This window comes from Xiphophorus couchianus, chromosome 14, assembly GCF_001444195.1.
Source record: "Xiphophorus couchianus chromosome 14, X_couchianus-1.0, whole genome shotgun sequence".
In the NCBI taxonomy this organism is placed as follows: Eukaryota; Metazoa; Chordata; class Actinopteri; order Cyprinodontiformes; family Poeciliidae; genus Xiphophorus; species Xiphophorus couchianus.
The window spans coordinates 22,229,784-22,256,594 of NC_040241.1; the positions used below are offsets into that span (position 1 = coordinate 22,229,784).

The following is a 26,811-nucleotide window of genomic DNA, read 5'->3' on the forward strand; positions in this document are numbered from 1 at the left end:
GCTCCTCTTAGAAAGTAGTTTTGAAACAGGTTTGGTGTTTTCGGTAAATATTTCCGTGTTTTCAGTGAAAATGTCTTCAGTTCCGCCTCAGAGAGAGTTTATCAACGAGCAGGTAACTCCTGCTGGAGAAACATTCACAGAGTTTAAAGAAATCAACGTTAAGATGGAGGAAGAGATGGAGGATCAGCGCAGACTGATGGATTTTACCCGGATACCGAGGATCATCTTACACCGGATAGGTACGAAACACCTTCATGTTTTACTGATTAATCAGGTTTAAGAAAGACGAAGCTGAAGTTGGTTTCCAATTCAAGCTTCCGATTCGGGAAATGGCTAAAGGGCGATTCCACCTATTTTTTCCTTCCGCACCTTTAATCGACTCTAGTTTAAAAACTACAACACCCAGACTTTTCAAACCTGGACTGGAGTATTCTGCTCTAATAGCAGAATATTTAAACCCAGGGGCGATTCTAGGATCTGACCTCTAGGGGTCCTTAGCCCCCAGCAGTGCTAAGGACCAAGAGAAGTTATTTGTTGGTGCATTTTTCTAAACTTCACTGCTTATTTACATACATTCACATAAGAAATTAAATAGTTTTGTCCAACTAAAACCGTTAACAACTACATACAGGTCTGGAAAAAATGAAGAGACCACTGCACTAAACCCCATTGAAAACCTCCTGGTTATTCCCCCAAATATTGGTTTCTGAACTCTTCCTGAGTTAAAACATTTGTTTTGTTGTTTCTAAATGAATATGAACTAGTTCTCTTTGCTTTATTCAAGGTCTGAAAGTACTGCATTTTTAAATTATTTTGACCTTTTCTCATTTTCTGAAAATAAATACAAAGTTTTTGCTCTGAATTTCAGAGACATGTCAGTCGTTCAACAATCTTCATTTTATTTAAACATGTACCTATACAGTGAACCCTCGTTTTTCTCGGGGGTTGTGTTCCCAAAAGAACCCATGATAGGCGAAATCCGTGAAGCATTTACCTTTATTTTGTACAATTATTATAAAGCATAATTACCGTATTTTCCGCACTATAAGGCGCACCACATTATAAGGCGCACCTTCAATGAATGGCCTATTTTAAAACTTTTTTCATATATAAGTTGCACCGCGTTATAAGGCGCATAGAATAGACGCTACAGTAGAGGCTGGAGTTACGTTATGCATCCATTAGATGGAGCTGCGCTAAAGGGAATGTCATCAAAATAGTCAAATAGGTCAGTCAAACTTTATTAATAGATTACTGTTGTGGAAAAAATACTATTTCCAAGCACTGTTCGGGTGAAATCACTCAGTCAGGTTTATTCATATTTTGTGCACAATACAGAGAGCTTGTAGGACAGTCAGTAATGAAGCAGGTCTGGATGAAAAGCTCTGTCAGGCAGAGAAACACATGAGTTTTATACCAAGGATAAAGATTTAACAACAAGAGGTGAGACAGTCTGGTTCTGATGCAGCTGTAGAAAACAACTTCCAACCTTCTACATGTAACCCAAATAGTTCTTTTGGTGAAAGTTCACAATAATTCATATAACATGACTAGCAGATGTGACCTTAATGTAATTTTTCCATCACATTTCCCCCCTTTTGATTCTAAATAAATATGATCATATTTAATATTAATCAACACACATTTCCCTCCTCAGTCATAAGACATAACACAACACTATCCTGGAAGATGTAACAAAAACAACAAAACACATATACACAAGATACGAAAAACCTACCGGCATTCACCTGTTCAACCCTATAACAATATGACTGTGTTTGGTAGGAAAAGTTATCTTGCAGCCCCTCCTTGCCAGGGAGGCGGTCCTCTATATGTTCTGTCCAGGAAAAGTGTGGAGGTATCATACCAATGATTGAAGACATAAAAACCCAGGAAACAATAATAAAGAAAATGAAAATGTAACACAAAAGCTAATTAAGGAGGAGAAAGAAATTAACAATAAAAAAAAACATTTAAAAGGAAAAACAAACAAAAATCAACGTCAAAACAAAAACCCCAAGCTTAATAGAAAACTTATATCTAATCAAATAAATCAATCTAAACCACATCACAACAACAATCCATAATCATGAAATACCTTACTCCAACTAAACTTAAAAAGAGAAAAAAAAACTAAAATGGAAAAAAAAAATTCATTTCCAGATCAAATGAAAAATAAAATCAAAATATAAAATGCATATTTAGAACATGCAGAAAGGATAGGCATTTGTTTTTGTGAAACAGACATTTCAGTGAATTGCAAAGCAGTATAGGAAAGCTAGGATACTAGCCTGAAAATATTGTCAAGAAAATCCGAGCTCATCCCGCTTCCCCATGCTGGAGATTTAAGTTTAACAGTAATAATAAATAAAGTTATCTTTAAAATGAATCACTCAAGTGACATCAAGGCCCAACAGTAGACTTAAGTGTCAATAAAATAAATCTAGTTGTGTGTGTTGTTTTTGTCTCATGCAAACTTTGCTTTAATTCTACTTTTTTCTATCTAATCATAAGAAATCATAGTCAGTCAGAGAGAGTCATGAAACAGGAAAAGCAGGTTTCCTGGAAAAAGAGGAAGTAAGTTTCCAGCCTGCAGATTTATAAAAATAGCTGAGACTACTTCTTAGTTTAAAGCATGAAAGTTTTAAAGAATGAAATCTAAACATTATTAGTAATTGGATAAGATTCAAAGTAAAATACTTATATTAATATTGGTTTACTTGTAATAATACTTACACTTACATTTGTGGGAACACTTACAAGAAAAACAAGTAACTGTAACTTTGGTATAAAATAATTAGAATCATGGATTATTCTTGGTTTCTTTTCAGAAAACATCTGTAATAACTCACATTAAGATTATAATAAGAATAATTAATAAGTAATGGTTATAAAATTATAAATGAATGCTAAATCAGAGAAGCTAAAGAAAATAAATGTGATATAAATGTGATTTTGACATTGAACTTGAAATGGTGTAAAAGGTTATAAAACTGCAATTAAACATCACTGATATGTTGGAGGTAGATGGTAGGTGAAAGGTGACAGGAAGGGAAAAAGGGGAACTAACAGGAGAGCAGAGATGATCAGCACCTTATATGGACATAGGAGGTTGAGCAACCCTGAGACATTAGCACAGACATCATGACATGATGTCTCTTAAGACAGTGACGGATATGAGATCATCTGTCTAAGCAGACAGCCAATGAAACAAGCACAGCATCAGTGCTAGCCAATGCAAACGCACCAAAAGGTGGTTAAACCCTATAAAAGGTGGGTGCAAAAGAGGAACCTTTCGTTGGATCCTCCGGGCAGCTTCGAGCCAAGATCTAGATGGACAAAGAACTCTGCAGCTGAAGAAGAGCCGGAGCCACAGAGCCGAAGACTGTCCTGCACATGGGGACCAACCCGTCAGGCCCACAACCTGTGGCTTCAAATCGCACTTCTCTCATCAGCTGGGTTCAGACCCCAAAGACAAAGATAAAGACAAAGAAGAAGAACTGGTGCCTTTCTTCCGGCCAGCACCAAGTCCTGTGTGACCTCACCATCCATGCGGAGAAGAAGCTCATCAGACCTACAGAGATCCCTGCCTTCACCGATCAACTTCCTGCTCCTGCTGCAGCACCTTCTTCATCATCAGGCCAGGTCTGGGGTTCGAAACGCCAAACTCCGTCCGTCTCTCTCAAAGGTTCCCTTTTTTAGTTCTCAGTGTCAGCGGTAGGGAAAGATAGACTAGATGATTGATTTTACTTATTTGATTATTTCTGCTACTGAATTAAGCTGTACTGACCCTTGCAAAAATGCCTTACTAATAAAATATTTGGCATAAAGAAAATCTAAAGATGTTGTGGACATTCAGTTAATGAGTCACCTTAAAGTTCTTTGATGGTTGTAAAATAGCTGTGATGTTTGATTCTGGAGAGGAAGAGGTGGAAAATGTTTTTAGGTTGCTGGTAGCCCATATTTAAAACATCATCCTTGGGACTCGCCCGAGTCACTAAAACCTACCTGGTTCAATAACAAATGCAAGTTGTAAAATAGAGAACGAGCGACCGTTAACAGGTGTGTTCTGTGAAACTAGTTGGCTGCAGGCTGCTCAGTCTGGCTAATTCACAGGGGGAAGAAGGTTGGGACACCTGGATGTAGGCCGTCAGAAACCAGGCGAATCGTTTCTCGAAACCAGCTTAAACAGAGTTTACTTCAGTTCTGGACAGGGTAAATCCCAGCAGATTTAGGAAACTCAATTAACCTGTTAGAAGGAGAGCTGGTAGCACATCTCCCCTCTCAGAAGAGGAAGTACGAGAGTGAGAGAGTAGAGAAAGGAGGGGGGGGGGAGTGTTGCGCAACAACAACATCTGCCCGCTCCTCTCTTTTATTGCTTTTAGGATCCCTCTCACATTGGGCGCTGCAACTCTCAAAGGGCGGGGAAACAATTCATCACATAGTTGCAGCGCTAAATGACAATCACTATCCAGACACAGGTTACCTAAACACTAGAATATTGTTGTTTCAGGCATTTAAGCAGGGCACGTTGTATATCTTCAAGGCGATGGCTTTATAGCTCTCTAAAGAACAAAGGAGAGCAGAGTTTATTGCAGGGCAAATAAACTCTGCCGGAGTAGTTGTCACTTCTATCTCCCAGGAAGTCCTGCAGGGCAACAAACTGCTGGGAGCAGCTGTCACCTCTATCTCCCAGGGAGGCCTCAGGAAGGAATCAAAGTTATTCAACACACAGAAACATTACTTATACTAAGAGTAAAAGAAAAAAAAGCATATAAGTGAACATTATCTAAATATAACTACAAGGCTACATGATACAACGAATATATGATAATACTAGTAATACAATTTACCCAACACTTAACTTTTTTTTATTTGTTGCAACATGTGTTCTTACATTATTATTAACATTATGTTACTTTTGAAATTGGTCTCAAAACAACAATATTATCGTTTACCGCAATAATTTCTGGGACAATTCATCGCCTAGCAGAACTTATTCTGACTGTCCTGACATCACCCACTTCAACCACTGTATAATAATACGTAATAATTTAAAGTGTAAATTTCTACAGGAAGTCTTAATTGTTCCTGTGCCACCAAACAGGAAGTGGCTTTAACTTGAACGTTAGGTTCCTGACAAATATTGAATATTCTCCACGGAGCTAAACTGAGACTGACTGAACATAACAAAGAGTCATTCTCAATTGCTTATTGCAATTCCGCTTATCAGTGGCTGTCGATCAGCCGATTAACGTGAAAAAGTATGTGATCGCTGATCACTGTTTTTGTTGCTGATCACCTGTATCTCACTTGGCAGCCTGCAGAGACCCTCTGTGCAGCTGATCTCCTCTTTCCTTCACACTGCGAAAACATGCGGCAACAAATCCTAAGTGATGTTGTGTGGAACTTTAATGCTCTGAGAGTGAAAGGGGAAGTTTGCATGTAGTGACGGAAAAATACCTGGAAGGTGAACGACGTCAAAATGCATCAACACGATTTAATATGACATGCAAAAATCAAACACAGAGTGGGTTTGGTGAGTTATCAAGGCTCACTGCAGGAAAAAAAAGACATCCAGAGCGATCAGGCAGCAGGTAAAGCATCACACAACTACCAACACTCAGCCGGATGAGCATGATGGTCAGAGACTAAACAAATAACACAAAAAATAACTAAAATCATTGGACCAGCAGTGGAAGACGCTGAGTTCTGCTCTCGCTGTTGAACCACCGCTATGCTCTACTGATATTTCGCAGACGTATCGCCGTTCGACCTCCACCAGACATTAAACTCTCACATTGAACGTCTGCTTAAAGCTGCAGCTTAAAAAACTACTTTTTACATATGTATTAAGAAGTTTGCTGTCCTAACATGAGACAGATAATCTCTGAATAAAAAGCTCCTGTGCCTCCTCCTGTGTTCTGCAGAATTACTCAGCTTGGTCAGAAACAACCAACCAGAACCAGCATTAATCAGCTGGACCTGCTCTCAGAAAGTTTTGATTTAGCAACTTAGGGATGTTTATTGAATGCAACCTGCATTTGACTTTGAATTAATGTTTTCTTCTTTTATTTGATATTATTTGATATAGGCACTGTTATGAGATTTATTTGACATATGTATAATTTAGGCTACTGAGGCCCATACTGTTAAATGTTATTTTGCTGATTGCAGGTTTTTCAGTTGTCTTTTTGACTTAATAGCTGCTGTATTGGGCTGCAAGTATTTTCCATGTTTTTTGTCCAAATCCGGTGACGTTATTGCCAGATCATTTTTTCATTTTGCCAGATAACATAGTAGCATTTATACGTAGCGCAAAAAAAGCTAACAGCCAATCCAGGTGGATCGGCAATGATCGGCCCTCATGCGTGATTGGTATTGGAATCGACAACAGAAACCTGATCAGAGCTTCGCTCATTGGTAGGATTGGAATGGTGAAGCGACATTCGCCAGAGCGTTGCTGAAGTACAAGGGCTTTTCGAAGTTGTTTACAACTTAAATTTTTGTCGTTTCAGTGATAAAGAAGATTATGAAATGACGACTGGAATAAAAACAAGAAACTCTTATTTATTTTTTAATGTGCATTGGAAAACAAACTGTTCTATGTATTAAATGTTTTCAGTATAGAACTACGTTTAAGACTCTATGGTATTAAGCTTGATTAAATCAAGCTGCTGTTTGGAATATTTTTGTTGGGGAGCCACTAGGTTAAGCTGTCGCCATCTTGCTTTCTCACCTGCAGATCCATAGCATTGATTTCTATATCCATTCCCGTCAGAAGGACTAAATTGCTTAAATTAATTTTCATACTTATAAATTTGTAATTTTTGTCTTTGAATAACTTGAAAAGGCGTTAAGTGATTAAAATCAATACTTCCTTCTTTTACTCACATTTAAAAGCTTTTGTTTTGTGTTTCTGTGCAGATCTCCCACAGTGCTGGGTGTGTAAAGAGGAGGAGGTTCTCAATGAATTCAGCAACCAGGAGAGGAAGCCCACTTCAGGTAAAGAAGAACCAGAACATCAAGAGTTCAAAGAGGAAGAGAAGCAACTCTGCATCAGTCAGGATGAAGAGCAGCTTGTGCTGAAACAAGAGACTGATGACATTTTGGTGAATCCTCTTAATGTGCAAAGAATCCACAATGAAACAGAACCACAGAGGAACCAACTCATCTCTCATGGCTCTGCTGAGGATGAGAACCAGGATCAAGAAGGAAGCAATTCTGAGGACTCAGGAGAAAAGAGAGATGAAGAACAGAAACACAACAAAAGATGCCAGAAAGGTAAAACTGATTGTTCAAACTAAAAAAGGCACATGAAAGCTCACAGAGTCCAACAATTATATTCTTGTAAAGTTTGTGATAAAACCTTCTCTCTAAATGTTTGCTTGACTTCACACAAGAAGTCGTTAACATTTTCAACCTGTGGAAAAAGTTTCAGTCAAAAGAATAGTTTAATTTATCACATGAAGATTCACACAGGTGAAAAGGCTTTCTCTTGTGAAACCCTGCTTTTCTTAAATCAGCAACATAACATAGGATCATTTTGCCATTAATTTCTACATGTTAACAACAATCACCCCACTGTTACCAATTGTGCTGCGAATCGCAGGAAAGTAAAGGCTGAAAGTTTGTGTTGAGTGTGTGAGTGGAGCAATGTCTGACAATATCAATGGTTGAGATTAAAAAACCAGTTAGTGTTTTGTGTTAGGCATTTTATGTCATTCTTTAATGTGATATACTGTATATCCTGTAGCTACATAGAGGATAAGTTACCTCCTCTCCTGAGTTGCAATGCTGAATTACTTATTGGATTTAATTGTGCCAGAGCTTTAGCTCCAAAAAAGGTTCTACTGGGAAAGGACAATGAGCCATTTGCTATACAGATGGATCTAGGGTGGAGCATTGTTGGTAGCTTCACATCAGAGTCAAACGAAACTGAAACAAGTCTGTGCCACAGAGTTATGGTAAAGGAACGGTCTTCTGTAGCACTAATGGATATGATCAGTGTTAAGGATGGAAAGGTAAAGGATGAAAGAATCCCACAAAAGGATCACATTTTTCTGGATAAACGTACAGAAAAACAAACAAAGACACAGTGAGAAGGCTCTTCCATTTAAACAAACGTCAGACTCATCAGATAATAAAAGGCCTGCAGAAATCGCATTGAAACACTCAAAGCAAAGGTTTAACAATTAAGAAAGTTACAATAAGGACTATGTGGCACACAAGAATGATATAATTGAAGATGTGGAAGAAGTACACGACAAAGGAATGCAGGGTGAACATTGTACTTACCACACCCAAAGGCAACCGGCTACCACATCACAACAAACTGCATTAACTAGATGTTGTCATGGATATGGACGGTCTCCTCAAGGTGGGAGGACGACTTCCATCTTTCAAGGACTCCTTCAAGCACCCAGATGTGATCCCAAAGGAATATTAACGAAGCAAACTCTTCATATCTCAAAACCACGACAAAGTAAAGCACCAAGGAAAAGGATTCACCATAAGGAAAATCAGATGGGTTGGTCATTGAATCCCTGAGATAAGCAGAACTGTTGCTTCATTTATCTGCCAGTGTGTCATCGGTCGCAGGCTTCGCAGAGCTCCAGAGGGATGAGAATGAGTGACCTACCTGCACAGCGTTTGAAGCGTCTCCTCCCTTCACACAATGTGGCTTGGACTGTTTAAGGACTGTTAGCAGTGCGCCGAATGCCTTCAGTCACTCAGTGGTACTTCATTAAGGATTTTATGAAGTCATGGATATAGTGAAACCCTGACTGTAAATAACCTGAACAGTCATGACATGTTTTTATTCTGTTGTTAGAAGGTTTTTAAGGTAATGTCTACATGGCTTATTTTGTTAAAATTATCTCTGTTCTTGTGTAAACCAATTAGTTATAATTTTGGCAGGAGTGGAAATAACCCCAATTTATTTGTTGTAATATTTTTAGTAGTGAACGTTATTTTTAGTTGATACGTTTGGTTGTAAGAGCGTGTTTTTGTAGCTTTCACTGTCTTTTTGTTTGTGTGATTGTGCATACAGCTTTTATGGTGAAACTCAAGGTTTACGTTCAATAAACCTCACTGTTCATCAGTCAAGCCAAAATACTTCATTTAGGGCTTGCGTAGCTTTGCTACAACAACAATCACCCCACTGTTACCAATTCTGCTGCGAATCGCAGGAAAGTAAAGGCTGAGATTTAGTCGTGCTTTTGAAAGTTTGTGTTGAGTGTGTGAGTGGAGCAATGTCTGACAATATCAATGGTTGAGATTAAAAAACCATTTAGTGTTTTGCGTTAGGCATTTTATGTCACTCTTTAATGTCATATACAGTATATCGTGTAGCTACATAGAGAAAGAAAACTTTTTGTAATATTTGTCAGGAAGCCACTAAGTTAAGCTATCACCATCTTGTTTGCTCACCTGGAGGTCCATAATATCATATTTTGACTCGCATCTAATTACATTCTGGTCAGAAGAACCTCATTTGTTGAGTTAATATTAATTCTTGTAAGATTATAATTTTAGAATAACCCAAGAAAATCCTGTTTTGATGCATCAAGAGATTAAAGTGAAGGATTCCTTGTTTGATTGACATTTAAAGGCTTTTGTTTTGTCTTTTTGTCCAGATCTCCCACAATGTTGTGTGTGTAAAGAGGAGGAGGTTCTCAATGAAACAGAACCACAGAGGAACCAACTCATCTCTCATGGCTCTGCAGAAACTCAGAACCAGAATCAGGAAGGAATCAATTCTGAACACCCAGTAAAAAAGAGAAAGGAAGAACAAAAACAAAAGGAGAAATATGAGAAAACCAAAGAGCAGAAAGGCAGAACTGACACTGCAAAACAAAAAAAGCACAAGAAAGCTCACGCAGGGCAAAAATTATATTCTTGTAAAATTTGTGATGAAACCTTTTCTCAAAAAGATATCTTGCTGAGACACATAAGAATTCACAAAGATGAGCGGCCTTTTTCTTGTGGGACCTGTGGAAAGAGTTACAGTGAAAGAAGGACTTTAACTCGGCACATGAAAATTCACACAGGTGAGAAGCCTTTCTCCTGTGGGTCGTGTGGACAACGTTTCTGTCAAAAAGGTAATTTAAATGTTCACATGAGAATTCACACAGGTGAGAAGCCCTTCTCATGTGGGACCTGTGGAAAGAGTTACAGTGAAAGAGGGCCTTTAACTCGGCACATGAGAATTCACACAGGTGAGAAGCCTTTCTCTTGTGGGTCGTGTGGAAAACGTTTCTGTCAAAAAGGTAATTTAAATGTTCACATGAGAATTCACACAGGTGAGAAGCCCTTCTCATGTGAGACCTGTGGAAAGACTTACAGTGATCGAGGGACTTTAACTTATCACATGAGAATTCACACAGGTGAGAAGCCTTTCTCTTGTGGATCCTGTGGAAAGAGTTTCTCTCGAAAGGACGCTCTAAATGTCCACATGATAACTCACAGAGATGAGAAGCCTTTCTCTTGTGGGTCTTGTGGAAGAGGTTTCTCCCTAAAAACTCATTTAAATATTCACATGAGAATTCACACAGGTGAGAAGCCTTTCTATTGTGGGTCTTGTGGAAGAAGTTTCTCTTGCAAAGATTATTTAAATGTTCATATGAAAATTCACAATGGTGAGAGGCCTTTCTCTTGTGGGTCTTGTGGAAGAGGTTTCTCCCTAAAAACTCATTTAAATGCTCATATGAAAGTTCACACAGGTGATAAGCCTTTCTCTTGTGGGATCTGTGGAAAGAGTTACAGTGAAAAAGGGACTTTAACTCATCACATGAGAATTCACACAGGTGAGAAGCCTTTCTCTTGTGGGTCGTGTGGAAAACGTTTCTCTCAAAAATGTAATTTAAATGTTCACATGAGAATTCACACAGGTGAGAAGCCCTTCTCATGTGAGACCTGTGGAAAGACTTACAGTGAACGAGGGACTTTAACTCATCACATGAGAATTCACACAGGTGAGAAGCCTTTCTCTTGTGGGAGCTGTGGAAAAAGTTACAGTAAGAGAAGTTATTTATCTCGTCACATGAAGACTCACTCTGATGAGAATCCATAGGTCCAAAACAGATCCGATCCAATTTGGCATCTAATCTTATGGAAAATCTGGTCAGGTGATGTAAACAGCAAGTTGAACATATTAAAGTCAACAGATTCTTGCAGGCTGCTAGTGATTCACTGTGATTGTGTCTTTCACTGTCTGACCAAGATAAACCTGAGGTCTACTTTTGCCTAGCAGCTTGTTTTCCTTAATCCAGTTTTTTGTTTTAATTCTCAGTCGTATTTGTACTTAAGATCCCCATCAGTATCCCATTAGATACTGAAGTTAAAGAGGGGAACACATTCAGACAGGATTAATTTCTGTGCATTTCAGTTTTCATGGAGTTCTGTACCATGTAGAATAATTGAGTTTAGCTTTTATTTGAAGTTTCTGTGTATGACTGGATGTAAAATACTTTAGAAATGAAAGCAGTGAAATGTTCTTGTTTATGTAAACAAACGTCTCCTTCCCATCTCCTCACCCTCCTGAAGTCACCCGGGGAATCTTATGGCTGAACTCTCAAGGATTCGCTCTTGATTATTCCACCTTTATCAGACACTTATTTGGAGAACAGGCTGTGAGAGACATGGGCTAATCTGCAAACACATCATAGTTACAGACACACACTCCCTGACCTCGATGTCTTTGCCAGCTTTTATTTTTTGTCTTGCCATATGTGCCATATTCTTCCTAATGTTGTCTTTTCATCCTACTTATCAGTTACTTTTTAGATTATTGCCTGTTAGACACTGTGGAGTTCTCACTTTTAACCCAGAAAAGGAATTAGAACAAACTTGAAATCAAGAGACTCTAGTTTATTGGTCACTCTTTAGCTTATTTTTTTTACAAACTGTACAGTACTCGCTATGTAGACCAATATTATACTTCTTAGATTAATTTTTAGATTATTGTGCAGATGGACTCCTATTACTGCAACCAGAAAATGAATTAGAACAAACTTAGAGTCCAGAAAAAATTCATTCAGAACAGGAACATTAAGTTTTTATTATTACTTAGAAACTGAGGAGTACTCATTACTTTTACAAATTTAGAGCATACTTAGAAAGTCCAGAGAATACTTATGCTTATCTAACAACCCAGAACAGGGATTAGAACAAACTTAGAATCCAGAAAACTACGTTAGCAATTACTTTTTAGACTCCTGTTCGTCCAGCCCAGAAAAGGAATTGGACCAGAGGAAACTTACTTATACTTATCTACCAACCTCCAGCAAATTTAGTTTGAATCGTCACATGCTGATTCACAAGTGAGGAGCCTTTCTTATGTGTGACCTGTGGAAAAAGTTTCACTCAAGAAATTAAGTTTAAATGTTCATATGAGAACGGCATCATTTGAACCTCAAGTATCAAGTAGTTTTATCTTTCCATGAAACTTTTTTATTTTATTTTAAGGGAACTTTTAATCTTCAAGTGTTTTTGAAATAATGTACTGTGTATTTGTAACGTTTTAAAGGAACAATGCATTGGAACATTTTTAGTTTTAGATTTAAACTTTTGTAGTCCTTGTGTGTTTATTTTTTGTTGTACTTGTACTTTGTTTTAGTTTCATGATTACTGTTAGTTGTTCCTGTATGCACTGGTGTAGTCACAGACAAATTTTGCTTCAGCAATAATGTTTCCTGGATTTGAATCTACATATACACTATTATATACATTGGATGTAGAGGTGTCTCAGAAAACTCTACGACATACACTAAACCAGAAGCATGGTTCTGGTCTAGTGGTTGACTTGGTTTCTGTATATATTTCTGTATTATATATGTTTTTCTAGTGGTTTGATGTTATGTTGTAATTTAAATGTCATGTTTTCATTGCTTGTAAATGTAAAATCATCTTTCAACAGAAATAAAGTCATTCACACATCCATCTATGTGTTATTTCATGTGATGTGTTAGTAATACAGATTATGAGAAAAATCAGCTTTTAAAGTGAATTCTAAAACTCTAAAACATGTATAATAATTCAGTGTTTAACTTTGCAACTGAGTTTCAACCTGAAAGACTATAACCTGATATAATAACATTAGACTATTTTACAAAGTAAAAAGTTACAATATACATTCCAACATGGTTCTTCTCATCACGACTTAGGATTGGACACACTGGTCTAAATAGATCACTATTTTTGATAGGGAAACATCAGACAGGGAAATGTGACTGCAGGGAAGATGAGACATTGGAGCATGTTATTTTAAGTTGCAGGAATGATCTGTTTCAGAGAAACAAGTTAATAAGAAACCTTAGTAATATGAAAATGAAATTTGATATTGTTGATTTATTGCAAAAGGACTCGGGAAGCAGAGGATATCAGGCTATATTTGATTTTTTTGAAACAAAGTAAGTTATATAATAGGATATAGTTTTTTTTGTTTGTTTGTGTTGTCATGTGGTCCACACTCTTTACCAGTTGGTGGCGGTAATGCTCACCCAACGTTTTTTGTCAACCGCCAATAAATTTCATCAAGAAGAAGAAGAAGAGATAACGGTCGCTAACACTGATGTTTATGAGCGCTGTGTAGCTGTACTCCTAGTAGAGATATTTTGATTTACAGGTAAGCTGGTGATGTTAATAATAAACTCTATGTTATGTTATTGTGTTCTGTTAAAAGACAAGTAAAATTACATTGTGTGATTTAAGTATTGCAATCCTAAAAATCCTAAAATTTCTTAATTTTAGGATTTTTTAAGAAAGTTTCTTAAAACTTTCTTAAAAGTTTCTTAATCTAAATGAATAAATCCTAAAAAAAAAAAAAATCCTAAAATTTTGTTTTTAAATGCGTTTTTTAAAAAATGCATTTAGTTGTACATAAACTAAATAATGTCCGTTCATACAGTTTAGGCTCCATGAAAAGGAGAAATTACGTGTTAGAGAAGGCGTTCCGGCATCCTTCTGAGAATTTATTCTCTAACAATCATATGATTTTTCTACATCAAGTAAAGAAATTATTTCTAATAAGATCTTTATAGAAGATCACATCACAATAAAATGTTTTTTAACTCTTTTATTATCAGTAAAAAAAACAAAAACAAATGTTTTGATCATCATGGAGTTGAAGTTTATGTCAACTGCATTCAGTTTATCTAACGTCTTTTTAGCCTCTATTGAAGTATTCCACCATGTTGGCCATTAAGTCCCAGTTAGCTTTTCATCTGGACACTTAGTAAAAAATCATAAGCTTGAATTTTTTATCCTGATCTGACTTAGAAACAAACCACATGAATTCTGCAGAATTTTACCACAAAATTAGTTTTGCGGTTCCTTAAGTGACTGAAAAAAATATGAAAAGAACGAAGCAAAACTGACTTTGTCTCATCCTTCGCCTCTGCCTCTATATTTGAAATTCAGGACAGAGACGGTGTTGTAATTTCCTGCATAAACATTTATGATTCCTGAGAAAGGATCCGAGAACGCAAATCATCCTGAGTAAACAGCAGCAGGCGGGGAACTGTGTTCAGCTCCAAAGGAATCATATCAATCAACGTGTGAACAACAAAAATGTCCAGTAACCACTTGCTACATGTCAGAATTGGTCAAATATTTAATGCTCCAATATGCATCAGCAAATCACCAATTCAGTTCAATGTAAATAGAAATTAAATGTCGTAATATCCAGTATCAGGCAGTCTTCTAAAGACAGTGTTGGCGTCATGGCCTGCTAACTGTTCCAATAGCTAACATTGGAATATTCCAATATTCCAATATGGATTTTTCTATATCTAAATGTGACTGTGCGGTGAAGCTAAAAATTAAACTACTGTAATAATTGGTGCAACAACAGTTTGTCAGAAATATTTACAAATAAAATATAAATGGGGCATATGGGATCATTTCACCTCCTCTGGGTGTCACAGACACAGAATCTGAGCACCGGCAAGAGGAGCGTTTATATCTACTAGCTGGGGTTTATTTTACTATTTTTATGATTTACTTCATTTGTAAGAAATAAGCTATGTAGGAATATATGTGTGTGCCTGTGTTGCAATGTGCGTGTTTGTGTTTGTGTGGGTCAGACACACAACGTGTCCACATTTGTGTGCTTGTGGCCTGTATTTGTGTGGCTCATAAGCATTTTGTTGATTTTGTGCTCCACTTACATGAAGCGCATTAGGGTTGTGTTTGTGTGAGTCGTGTGGAAATTAGGGCATAAGCAAATTATCACTGATATTTAAGATAAGTTATAATTTGCTTATATTAGAGATAAGTGAATTATCTCTAAGATAATAAACAAATTATTACGTATCTCTAAGATAAGTAATAATTATCTTATAAATTAAGATAATTATTATTAATATGCAATTTATTATGTATCTCTAAGATAAGTAATAATTTGCTTATTATTATATGTAATAAGTAATAATTTGCTTATTATCTTAGAGATAAATAAATTTTCTCTAAGATAATAAACAAATTATTACGTATCTCTAAGATAAGTAATTGTGTGTCTGTAATAATTTGCTTGTCTTAAGCAAATTATTCTCAGGTAAGAGAAGATCCTACATCATGGTCCTGCTGCTGGCCTCTGGTCTGTTGTCTCCTCCCCGACTCTTTGCTCCTTCTATTGTGACAATAAACATTTCTTTAAAATATATCAAAAGCAACAGTGAGAACAACTTTTGCAAAGAAAAAAACAGGACTGGGTTTATTCCTGGCAACAACTAGCTATCAAGCAATGCAACATGGCTCAACAGCAACAGCAAGGGCCCCTCCTTTTCCAGTTCAGGCATTCGCCTTGTTAGGCCTACGACAAAGTTTATTTGCCCACAGCTGATGAAGCCAATAGGACCTCATCACATCTGCAAAAAGCAGAGACGAGATGCTAAGGCCACTAAAACGGATCCCATTAAAAAACCTTGACTGCATCTAGAAACTGGTGGGGAAGGGCAACCTGTGGAGAGCAACCTGTGGAGAGCAACCTGTGGAGAGCAACCTGTGGAGGGCAACCTGCGGAGGGCAACCTGTGGAGGGCAACCTGTGGAGGGCAACCTGTGGAGAGCAACCTGTGGAGAGCAACCTATGGAGAGCAATCTGTCGAGAGCAACCTGTGGAGAGCAACCTGCGGAGGGCAACCTGTGGAGGGCAACCTGTGGAGGGCAACCTGTGGAGAGCAACCTGTGGAGAGCAACTCTCACTATGTTTCTCTAATCTGAACCATTTGCAAATTCAATTTTCTAGAAATTAATACCTTTTTGAGGACAATGTACATTATAGTCAATAACCCTAATTTAAATCATTTTTGAAATCCTGGGGGGAACCGGAGCACCCGGAGAAAACCCCACACTAACACGGGGAGAACAGACAAACTCCCACAGAAAGAGGCGCCTGGTTGAGAATGAAGAACGCTTTTCTGTGAAGATGCAGCGCTAACCACTGCATCACCGTGTTGTCCTTTTTTGTTTTTTAGTCTAAAATGTAAGATGTAATTTGGGGTTTTGAAAATGGTTCAGGACTGACCTGGACTCTTTAACTAGTTGCTTGTTTTAGAGGTTTTCTTGCTTTTCTCACCACAAATGTTTCTCCAATCGGAACCGTTTGCAAATTAAATTTTCCAGAAATTAATACTACCTTTTTTGAGGACAATTTACTTTGGTCAATAACCCTAATTTATATGGTTTTGGAAATCTGTGGGAAACCGGAGCACCCGGAGAAAAACCCACGGTCATTTTTTTGGGGGGGATCTAAAATAAGAAATATATTTTGGGGTTGCAAACGGTTCAGAAATTACATTTTTTACTAATCGCTTTATTCAGAGGCTTTCTTGCTTTTCTTCTTGAACATTTGTGGTTTTCTGAGCCCCAAACAGTGTCGTATCTTCTTCCACACTGATTTTTCCTTGGCGACTGCCCCCACTGGTTCCTGTGACAGATTTTCCACAGAGCGGTCCGTCACGTCCATGGATTCCATGTTACTCGGCATGTTTTCCATAAAATCATTTACCTGGTTGGGAGAGGCATCAGGAACATCAATGTTTTCTGACAGGGTTTCCTCTGTCAGACGGTCCTGATCCATGGACGCAGTGTCAGAAACCTTGTTTTGCGGGGTAGTGTCTTTCTCTTTTGGTTCTTTTTGTCTCTCAGGTCCTAATTCGTGTTTGTGTTGATGATCAGTTTTCATGTTTTGCTGCTGTGAGTTAAGCTCACAGCCGGAGGGAAGTTGTTGAAAAGCAGTCAGTTGTTTTAGGAGACTGTCTTTCTCAGCTTTAAGCTCGGTGATAATCTTCAGGACACTCATCATTTGCTCTGAATAAGTTTTAAACTCTTTATGTACATGCTGCTTAGATGTTTCTAACTGCTGCATTAGAGTCAGAACATTTCCTTCATATCTGGCTTTTAGTTCGTGGTAATTAACTGTTGCGAATTCCAGAACAGATTGCAGATGTTTTATTACCTTAGTTGATTGCCATTGGAGGAAAGAGATATCTTCTGCATTTTTCTGGTTGAGGTTGTCCTTCTCTGCTCTGAGATCCTTGATGAGCTCAATAAGATCATGCTTGGTTTTTTCCAAATTAGCTTCTGTCATATGAGTCACATCTGCTTCATACCTCGACTTTAGTTCTTGGTATGAACCATTAACCTGCTCTAGTTCTCTCAACAGGTATTTCTCGGATTCCTTGAAGCTGCTGATCTCCTTGGACATTTTCTCTATTGAATTTTGGTCCTGTCTGATCTTGTCTTCATTGACCATCTGCAGGTCAGCCTGACGTTTGATCTCACAAATGTCTGCTTCAGATTTGGACTGAAGCTCCTCGTATTTAGCCTTCATGTCGTCCAGCTCTTGTTGGAGTGCTCTGTTTTTATCTTTTAATTCCTCAATCCTTGACATGAACGCTCGCTCTGTGGCAATATGATCTATCTTCGCTAGGTCTAAGTCCTCTTGCAGCGTCTGTTTTGTGTGGCTGTCCACCTCGGAATCGATAATTGCTGGGCTGAGAGTCTCTGGATTGTTGCCCTTTTCAATTGCCTGTAGTTGTTCCTTCAACTCGATGTTCCTGCCGATGAAAATCTCCTTAAGAGCTCTCTGCCTCTCTACCTCAGCTTTTGTTTCCTCCAGTTTTGTTTGGGTGTCGTCCAGCTTTTGGTTCTGGTCAAATAATTTTGCTTTCTCCATTTTTAAAAGAGAGGCAAGTCGTTGTATCTCTATGTGGAAATCAAAGGGAGGAGGTCTGTTCCCTACCCACCCATACTGACGTCCTTTGGCTAAATCACTGATGGAACAATTTTGGCTTTGATCTGCCATGTTTTGACAAAATAGTACTTGTTCAAATCAGTCTGCTAACAATCTCACTGTAAAAGCGCTTTGCGTGCGTCTGAACTCCTCAGTAGTGCAGCAAGCAATGACAAGAAGGTAGAAGTTTGTTACATAGATAGAGAGCTGATGACATCACAAGCATGACTCTAGTTGTGACATCACAGAGTTTTCCTTCATCTTTGGAATGTGTTACCGTTGGTTACACTGTCTATGTTGTTATACAAGCAGTTTATGGAGAGACGTTTTTTTTGGCAATATTTACATAAAATGTGTGAATTTAGATTTCCAGATTTGTTTCATTGTGTCCAATGAAACATAAAACCTTTCAAAAGTTTTCACACACTCACACTTTTACAAACCTGAAAGTTGCAAAGAAAAATGATACTCTCCTTTAAATCTTTGTTTTAATATGTAGCGTCGCTGCTGGCTATCTGTTTGTATTGGGACTTTTTTGTCCTCCTCTGTGATTCTGTACATTCATTTTCGCGTTTAGATGTTTTCCTGTTGGCCTTTCTTTAAACCCCTCAAGAGGCTCGGCAGCACAAACACTCAGCGATGATCGAGATCAGCGGGAGCTTACATCCATCAATCAGTTCTTGGTCCATTAAGTCCCCACAGAAATATTATCTGTTTCTTTTTGTCTTTTTTTTTACTCTTGGTTTTGTGCTGCTTCTGTCTGCTGTCTCTCTTTGGATCCGTTTGGTCTGAGGTACCGGCTCTCCAGAACTAATCTAGACAAATGTTTTCTCTTTTGTGATGTGATTAAAAAAAATGCCTCAAAGTCTTTTGTATTATTATTATTATTATTTGCTCTACAGAGCTAAAGCTGGTTGAATAATCTGTTGGTCTCCTTTCTTCGTTTTGTAGAGATATTTGATATTTGAGACATAAAACACACCGTGTCTTCCATTTTGCTGACCCCAGTAAAGGTTCCTCATTTCTGCCTGCTACTATGATTGAAGTCTGAGTTCTCCAGCAATCAGTGCAGAACGATTACCAAGGAAACATGCAGCAGGAGATCTCTCACCTGTGCAACAACACCGGCTGTTTTACCTGGAGGTTGATACTGATGGAGCTGACAGTCTATGAAGCAACACTGACCTGAAACATAAAATATGCTGCTATAATTGGAACTCTCTAATGTAATCTCAGTAAATATGTTTTATACTATGTCTGTTTTTATAAACTATCGTATCCGTAATAAAAACAGATAGGTTGCTGAATCTAGCTGATGGGTCGGTCCTGAATGTTTGGGCTGTTAGAGTCGGTTCTTTGAATTGAACCACGGGAACCGGCTCCTAGAGCCGTTCTTCATTATGAGGGCCGGGGCTGCAAACACAGTTCCTACCCAACTCTTCAAACCGCACAGTGATCGATCTGCACAGGTGCTGTGAGGAACAAAAGACAATTTTAACTCTGTTTCTCGTCCAGTAGCATAAACACTGAAATTAAGAAACCACAATCCCTGAATTAGGAGGGAATGTGGGGCAAATGTGATGAAAGATTTGCATTATTACTAAACTTGTATCACTGCTGGATCAAAGAATTATGGAATATTATGTATTTATTCATATTTTAAAGGCATGTACTTTTAGGACTGCCATCTAGTAAAAGCAGCATGAGCTGGCTACTGGTGTCTAAAACTCAGTCACCATGTCTTCTCATCTTCTGAAACAACCAGGAGGGGTATTGTGAAGCACCGCCTCACAGGGCGGGTATCAAAAAGGCTAACATGAGGTGCAAGTTGGGCGGGTTAAAGTAAGAGAAACCAGATACTGCATTCAAAGCATGATGAAGACCAGCAAGCAAAACATTCACAGAGTGGATGTAGTAGAATATCAGAGTTCAGGAGATACAGGATAGAAGATTTGACTGAATCAAGACACTGTTCACAAGTTCAGACTGGGGAACTAACTGGAAAATTGCTGGCTAAGCAGAAAAATAGATTGTATTTACTTAAATTTATACAAACCAATTTTCTCAATTACTGCAACATATAAAAGACAAGTAAAGTTACATTGTGTGATTTAAGTATTGCAATCCTAAAATATCTTGAACAATTTTGTTTTTAAATGTGTTTTTTTTTAAAAATGCATTTAGTTGTACATAAACTAAATAGTGTCCGTTCATACAGTATAGGCTCCATGAAAAGGAGCCTATACTGTAGGCTCCTTTTCATGGAGCCTACAGTATAGGATTGATGGATGAGCGGCCTTTTTCTTGTGGGACTTGTGGAAAGAGTTTCTCTCGAAAGGACGCTCTAAATGTCCACATGATAACTCACACAGATGAGAGGCCTTTCTCTTGTGGGTCTTGTGGAAGAAGTTTCTCTCAAAAAGGTAATTTGGGGTGTGCTGTGGTGGCGCAGGGGGTTAGCACGCCCCACGTTTGGAGGACTTAGTCCTCGACGCGGACGTCGCGGGTTCGACTCCCGGTCCCGACGACCTTTACCGCATGTCTTCCCCCCTCTCCTCACCCTCCTTCCTGTCTGCCTACTGTAGAAAAAATACGAGCCACTAGCGCCGCAAAAAACTCTTCGGAGAAAAAAAAAAAAAAAAAAAAAAAAAAGGTAATTTAAATGTTCACATGAGATTTCACACAGGTGAGAAGCCTTTCTCCTGTGGGACCTGTGGAAAGAGTTACAGTGAAAGAGGGACTTTAACTAATCACATGAGAATTCACACAGGTGAGAGGCCTTTCTCTTGTGGGTCTTGTGGAAGAGTTTTCTCCCTAAAAACTCATTTAAATGCTCATATGAAAGTTCACACAGGTGAGAAGCCCTTCTCATGTGGGACCTGTGGAAAGAGTTACAGTGAAAGAGGGCCTTTAACTCAGCACATGAGAATTCACACAGGTGAGAAGCCTTTCTCTTGTGGGTCTTGTGGAAGAGTTTTCTCCCTAAAAACTCATTTAAATGCTCATATGAAAGTTCACACAGGTGAGAAGCCCTTCTCATGTGGGACCTGTGGAAAGAGTTACAGTGAAAGAGGGACTTTAACTAATCACATGAGAATTCACACAGGTGAGAAGCCTTTCTCTTGTGGGTCGTGTGGAAAACGTTTCTCTCGCAAAGATTATTTAAATGTTCACATGAGAATTCACACAGGTGAGAAACCCTTCTCATGTGGGACCTGTGGAAAGAGTTACAGTGAAAGAGGGCCTTTAACTCAGCATATGAGAATTCACACAGGTGAGAAGCCTTTCTCTTGTGGGTCTTGTGGAAGAGGTTTCTTCCTAAAAACTAATTTAAATGTTCACATGAGAATTCACACAGGTGAGAAGCCTTTCTCTTGTGGGTTTTGTGGAAGAAGTTTCTCTCGCAAAGATTATTTAAATGTTCATATGAAAATTCACAATGGTGAGAGGCCTTTCTCTTGTGGGTCTTGTGGAAGAGGTTTCTCCCTAAAAACTCATTTAAATGCTCATATGAAAGTTCACACAGGTGTGAAGCCTTTCGCTTGTGGGTCTTGTGGAAGAGGTTTCTCCCTAAAAACTCATTTAAATGCTCATATGAAAGTTCACACAGGTGAGAAGCCTTTCGCTTGTGGGATCTGTGGAAAGAGTTACAGTGAAAAAGGGACTTTAACTCATCACATGAGAATTCACACAGGTGAGAAGCCCTTCTCATGTGGGACCTGTGGAAAGAGTTACAGTGAAAGAGCGCCTTTAACTCATCACATGAGAATTCACACAGGTGAGAAGCCTTTTGCTTGTGGGAGCTGTGGAAAAAGTTACAGTAAGAGAAGTAATTTATCTCGTCACATGAAGACTCACTCTGATGAGAATCCATAGGTCCAAAACAGATCCGATCCAATTTGGCATCTAATCTTATGGAAAATCTGGTCAGATGATGTAAACAGCAAGTTGAACATATTAAAGTCAACAGATTCTTGCAGGCTGCTAGTGATTCACTGTGATTGTGTCTTTCACTGTCTGACCAAGATAAACCTGAGGTCTACTTTTGCCTAGCAGCTTGTTTTCCTTAATCCAGTTTTTTGTTTTAATTCTCAGTCGTATTTGTACTTAAGATCCCCATCAGTATCCCATTAGATACTGAAGTTAAAGAGGGGAACACATTCAGACAGGATTAATTTCTGTGCATTTCAGTTTTCATGGAGTTCTGTACCATGTAGAATAATTGAGTTTAGCTTTTATTTGAAGTTTCTGTGTATGACTGGATGTAAAATACTTTAGAAATGAAAGCAGTGAAATGTTCTTGTTTTTCCATAAATAAAACTCTGATGTTTGTTTGAAAAAAATCTCTAAAATAATTTTGATCTGGTCAGATTTTGATTTAGAGCTAACCACAGAGAGGTTTCTATGTTCCCAAATTTTTGTCATTGTTACACTTTGCTATGAGAAGCAAAGTATATTATTAAAAAGGTTTGTTAAAATATACACTAGTATTTTGAGCAGAATATGCTTTTTAATAACTGTTGATTTGAATAAATATTGATGGATTATTCAGTGATTGTCATCGTCATTAACTGTTGCCATATTTTAAAATGTCAGCTTTAAGTAAAGCATTACATTACATTTTACCACATTAAAAGTATTTTATATTAATTAGTCTGATTTAATATTCTAATCTCAAATGTAATGTTTTCATTAGTTATTAATTAATTCTCCATTGTCAGAAACTACATCTTTATGGACGTTTCATGCACCTTTCAGTTACTGTATCCAGAGATAACATTGCAGACGACCTACAATACTGTAATGTGACACAAAAACAAGTCAGAAATCTTTTTTGCATTTGAAGGATATTTTTTAAAACCGTTTGAAGCGTATGAGAGTTATTTAGCTCTGTACATGTGCATGGTATGAAGTGGAGACCAGATTTTGAGTGCAGTCCAGTTAAGAGTTCAGCAGTCTGATGGCAAGTGGGAAAAAGCTGTTTCGGAACTTGGTGGACCTGCACCGGATGCTGCGGAACCTCTTTCCAGAGCCAGAAAAAAATCCTGTTTTTATCCAACAAAATATTAAAATGAAGACTTCCTTGTTTGATTGACATTTAAAGGCTTTTGTTTTGTCTTTTTGTCCAGATCTCCCACAATGTTGTGTGTGTGAAGAGGAGGAGGTTCTCAATGAAACAGAACCACAGAGGAACCAACTCATCTCTCATGGCTCTGCAGAAACTGAGAACCAGAATCAGGAAGGAATCAATTCTGAAGACCCGGGAAAAAAGAGAAAGGAAAAACAAAAGGAGAAATATGAGACAACGAAAGAGCAGAAAGGCAGAACTGACACTTCAAAACAAGAAAAGCACAAGAAAGCTCACGCAGGGCAAAAATTATATTCTTGTAAAATTTGTGATAAAACCTTTTCTCGAAACGATATCTTGCTGAGACACAGAAGAATTCACAGATATGAGTGACCTTTTTCTTGTGGGACTTGTGGAAAGAGTTACAGTGAAAGAGGGACTTTAACTCATCATATGAGAAGTCACACAGGTGAGAAGCCTTTCTCTTGTGGGTCTTGTGGAAGAAGTTTCTCCCTAAAAACTAATTTAAATGTTCACATGAGAATTCACACAGGTGAGAAGCCTTTCTCCTGTGGATCCTGTGGAAAGAGTTTCTCTCGAAAGGACGCTCTAAATGTTCACATGATAACTCACACAGATGATAAGCCTTTCTCTTGTGGGTCTTGTGGAAGAAGTTTCTCTCAAAAAGGTTATTTAAATGTTCACATGATAACTCACACAGATGAGAAGCCTTTCTCTTGTGGGTCTTGTGGAAGAAGTTTCTCTCAAAAAGGTTATTTAAATGTTCATATGAAAATTCACACAGGTGAGAGGTTTTTCTCTTGTGGGACTTGTGGAAAAAGTTTCACACAAAAACAACATTTATCTTATCACCTGAAAATTCACACAGGTGAGAAGCCTTTCGCTTGTGGGATCTGTGGACAGAGTTTCTCTCGAAAGGACGCTCTAAATGTACACATGATAACTCACACAGATGAGAGGCCTTTCTCTTGTGGGTCTTGTGGAAAACGTTTCTCTCAAAAAGGTTATTTAAATGTACACATGAGAATTCACACGGGTGAAAGGCCTTTCTCTTGTGGGACTTGTGGAAAAAGTTTCACACAAAAACAACATTTATCTTATCACCTGAAAATTCACACAGGTGAGAAGCCTTTCGCTTGTGGGATCTGTGGAAAGAGTTACAGTGAAAAACATACTTTAACTCATCACATGAGAATTCACACAGGTGAGAAGCCTTTCACTTGTGGTGTCTGTGGAAAGAGTTACAGTGAAAAACGTACTTTAACTCATCACATGAGAATTCACACAGGTGAGAAGCCTTTCTCTTGTGGGTCGTGTGGAAAACGTTTCTCTCAAAAAGGTGATTTAAATGTTCACATGAGAATTCACACGGGTGAGAAGCCTTTCTCTTGTGGGTCTTGTGGAAAAAGTTTCACTCAAAAAGAACATTTATCTTATCACCTGAGAATTCACACAGGTGAGAAGCCTTTCTCTTGTGGGACTTGTGGAAAAAGTTTCACCCTGAAAACAACTTTAAATGATCATATGACAATTCACACAGGTGAGAAGCCATTCTCATGTTGGAGCTGTGGAAAAAGTTACAGTAAGAGAAGTAATTTATCTCGTCACATGAAGACTCACTCTGATGAGAATCCATAGGTCCAAAACAGATCCGATCCAATTTGGCATCTAATCTTATGGAAAATCTGGTCAGATGATGTAAACAGCAAGTTGAACATATTAAAGTCAACAGATTCTTGCAGGCTGCTAGTGATTCACTGTGATTGTGTCTTTCACTGTCTGACCAAGATAAACCTGAGGTCTACTTTTGCCTAGCAGCTTGTTTTCCTTAATCCAGTTTTTTGTTTTAATTCTCAGTCGTATTTGTACTTAAGATCCCCATCAGTATCCCATTAGATACTGAAGTTAAAGAGGGGAACACATTCAGACAGGATTAATTTCTGTGCATTTCAGTTTTCATGGAGTTCTGTACCATGTAGAATAATTGAGTTTAGCTTTTATTTGAAGTTTCTGTGTATGACTGGATGTAAAATACTTTAGAAATGAAAGCAGTGAAATGTTCTTGTTTTTCCATAAATAAAACTCTGATGTTTGTTTGAAAAAAATCTCTAAAATAATTTTGATCTGGTCAGATTTTGATTTAGAGCTAACCACAGAGAGGTTTTTATGTTCCCAAATTTTTGTCATTGTTACACTTTGCTATGAGAAGCAAAGTATATTATTAAAAAAGTTTGTTAAAATATATACTAGTATTTTGAGCAGAATATGCTTTTTAATAACTGTTGATTTGAATAAATATTGATGGATTATTCAGTGATTGTCATCGTCCTTAACTGTTGCCATATTTTAAAATGTCAGCTTTAAGTAAAGCATCTAAAGATCCTTGCAATAACAGTAAAACATGAGTTTTTACACAAATTGAATTTTTAAAATTCTGTTATTGAAGAAATTAAAAATCTCAAACATATTTTAAAAAATGTCATATTCATTGCATTTTACAATATTAAAAGTATTTTTCATCAATTAGACTGATTTATTATTCTAATCTCAAATGTAATGTTTTCATTGGTTATTAATTAATTCTGCATTGTCAGAAACTACATCTTTATGGACGTTTCATGCACCTTTCAGTTACTGTATCCAGAGATAACATTGCAGACGATCTACAATACTGTAATGTGACACAAAAACAAGTCAGAAATATCTTTTGCATTTGAAGGATATTTTTTAAAAACCATCAAAAATCCATAAATTAATCAACTCGCCCAATGCCTCCTGTTGTTAAGAGCTTTGGATTAATTATCCTTTTCAGTTTTGTTGTCAAATTGTTGATTTTATGGCTTTAATTAAAGTGATCTGTCTTCTCACATCTTGTCTCTTCAGTGACCTTTCATGTTTTCACTACTTTTTTGGCAACATGAACCTTTTTTCCACAACACAGTTATTCTCCATCTTTACATGTCAAAACAACAAATCTCTGCGTTCCTCTATAATATATGTAGCCATTTACTGTTTAACTTCAAGACTGAATCACAAAATACAAAACTATAATATTAGACTCTGTTTTACAAGCTGAAACGATCACACAGAAGAAATTAAAATACCTTCTAATATGGTTCTTTTGTAAGATTAAAAATATCTTTTGATAACTGACTCCAAGCTCACATTTTTAAATAATTATTTTTTTCATTAGTGTCAGTATGATGTAATATTCTAATCATAAATTCTGTGTTTCCATTAAATGTGGAAAATCCTCATAATTAACAGAAATAAAAGGCTTGGAAACATCCGTGTGTTTGTGTAATTACTCACAGTGAGTGATTAACTCACTGAAATAAATGAACCTTTCGTTCATGTTCTAAAATATTTAATATAAAAATGTTGAGAGGAGCTCAAAGTGGAAATCTTATTTAGATAATATGTATTATGGGTATGTCCAAGTTTATTCAGATTCTTCAAAAAATTCAAATAGCAATTATGGGGTG

The 26,811-nt window shown here is 37.5% G+C and overlaps 3 protein-coding genes across 7 annotated transcripts in view; 2 read left to right on the plus strand and 1 right to left on the minus strand.

The window, feature by feature from the left end:
• LOC114156928 (gastrula zinc finger protein XlCGF57.1-like) lies at positions 1-25,113 on the plus strand. Of its 4 annotated transcripts, XM_028037551.1 has the most exons (7): positions 1-239; positions 6,928-7,284; positions 9,639-10,052; positions 10,557-10,808; positions 20,610-20,660; positions 24,666-24,698; positions 24,867-25,113. In XM_028037551.1, the coding sequence occupies exons 1-7, from the start codon at positions 71-73 to the stop codon at positions 24,962-24,964; spliced, it is 1,374 nt and encodes a 457-aa protein (XP_027893352.1). In that variant the 5' UTR covers positions 1-70; the 3' UTR covers positions 24,965-25,113. The 4 variants fall into 4 exon arrangements, with proteins under 4 accessions (XP_027893352.1, XP_027893353.1, XP_027893354.1 ...); XM_028037552.1 differs by lacking the exons at positions 20,610-20,660; positions 24,666-24,698; positions 24,867-25,113 and adding an exon at positions 10,809-11,223 and having other exon boundaries at positions 10,557-10,724; XM_028037553.1 differs by lacking the exons at positions 20,610-20,660; positions 24,666-24,698; positions 24,867-25,113 and adding an exon at positions 10,893-11,223 and having other exon boundaries at positions 10,557-10,724.
• The window catches only part of LOC114156967 (myelin-oligodendrocyte glycoprotein-like), a 1,059,483-nt gene that overhangs the window by 270,604 nt on the left and 762,068 nt on the right, over positions 1-26,811 (minus strand). The window lies entirely within an intron of this gene.
• The window catches only part of LOC114156883 (oocyte zinc finger protein XlCOF6-like), an 18,527-nt gene continuing 15,439 nt past the window's right edge, over positions 23,724-26,811 (plus strand). Inside the window, exon 1 of the mRNA XM_028037477.1 lies at positions 23,724-24,092. Coding sequence (XP_027893278.1) covers positions 23,759-24,092 — 334 coding nt within the window. The 5' untranslated portion in view covers positions 23,724-23,758. The remainder of the gene's footprint in view (positions 24,093-26,811) is intronic.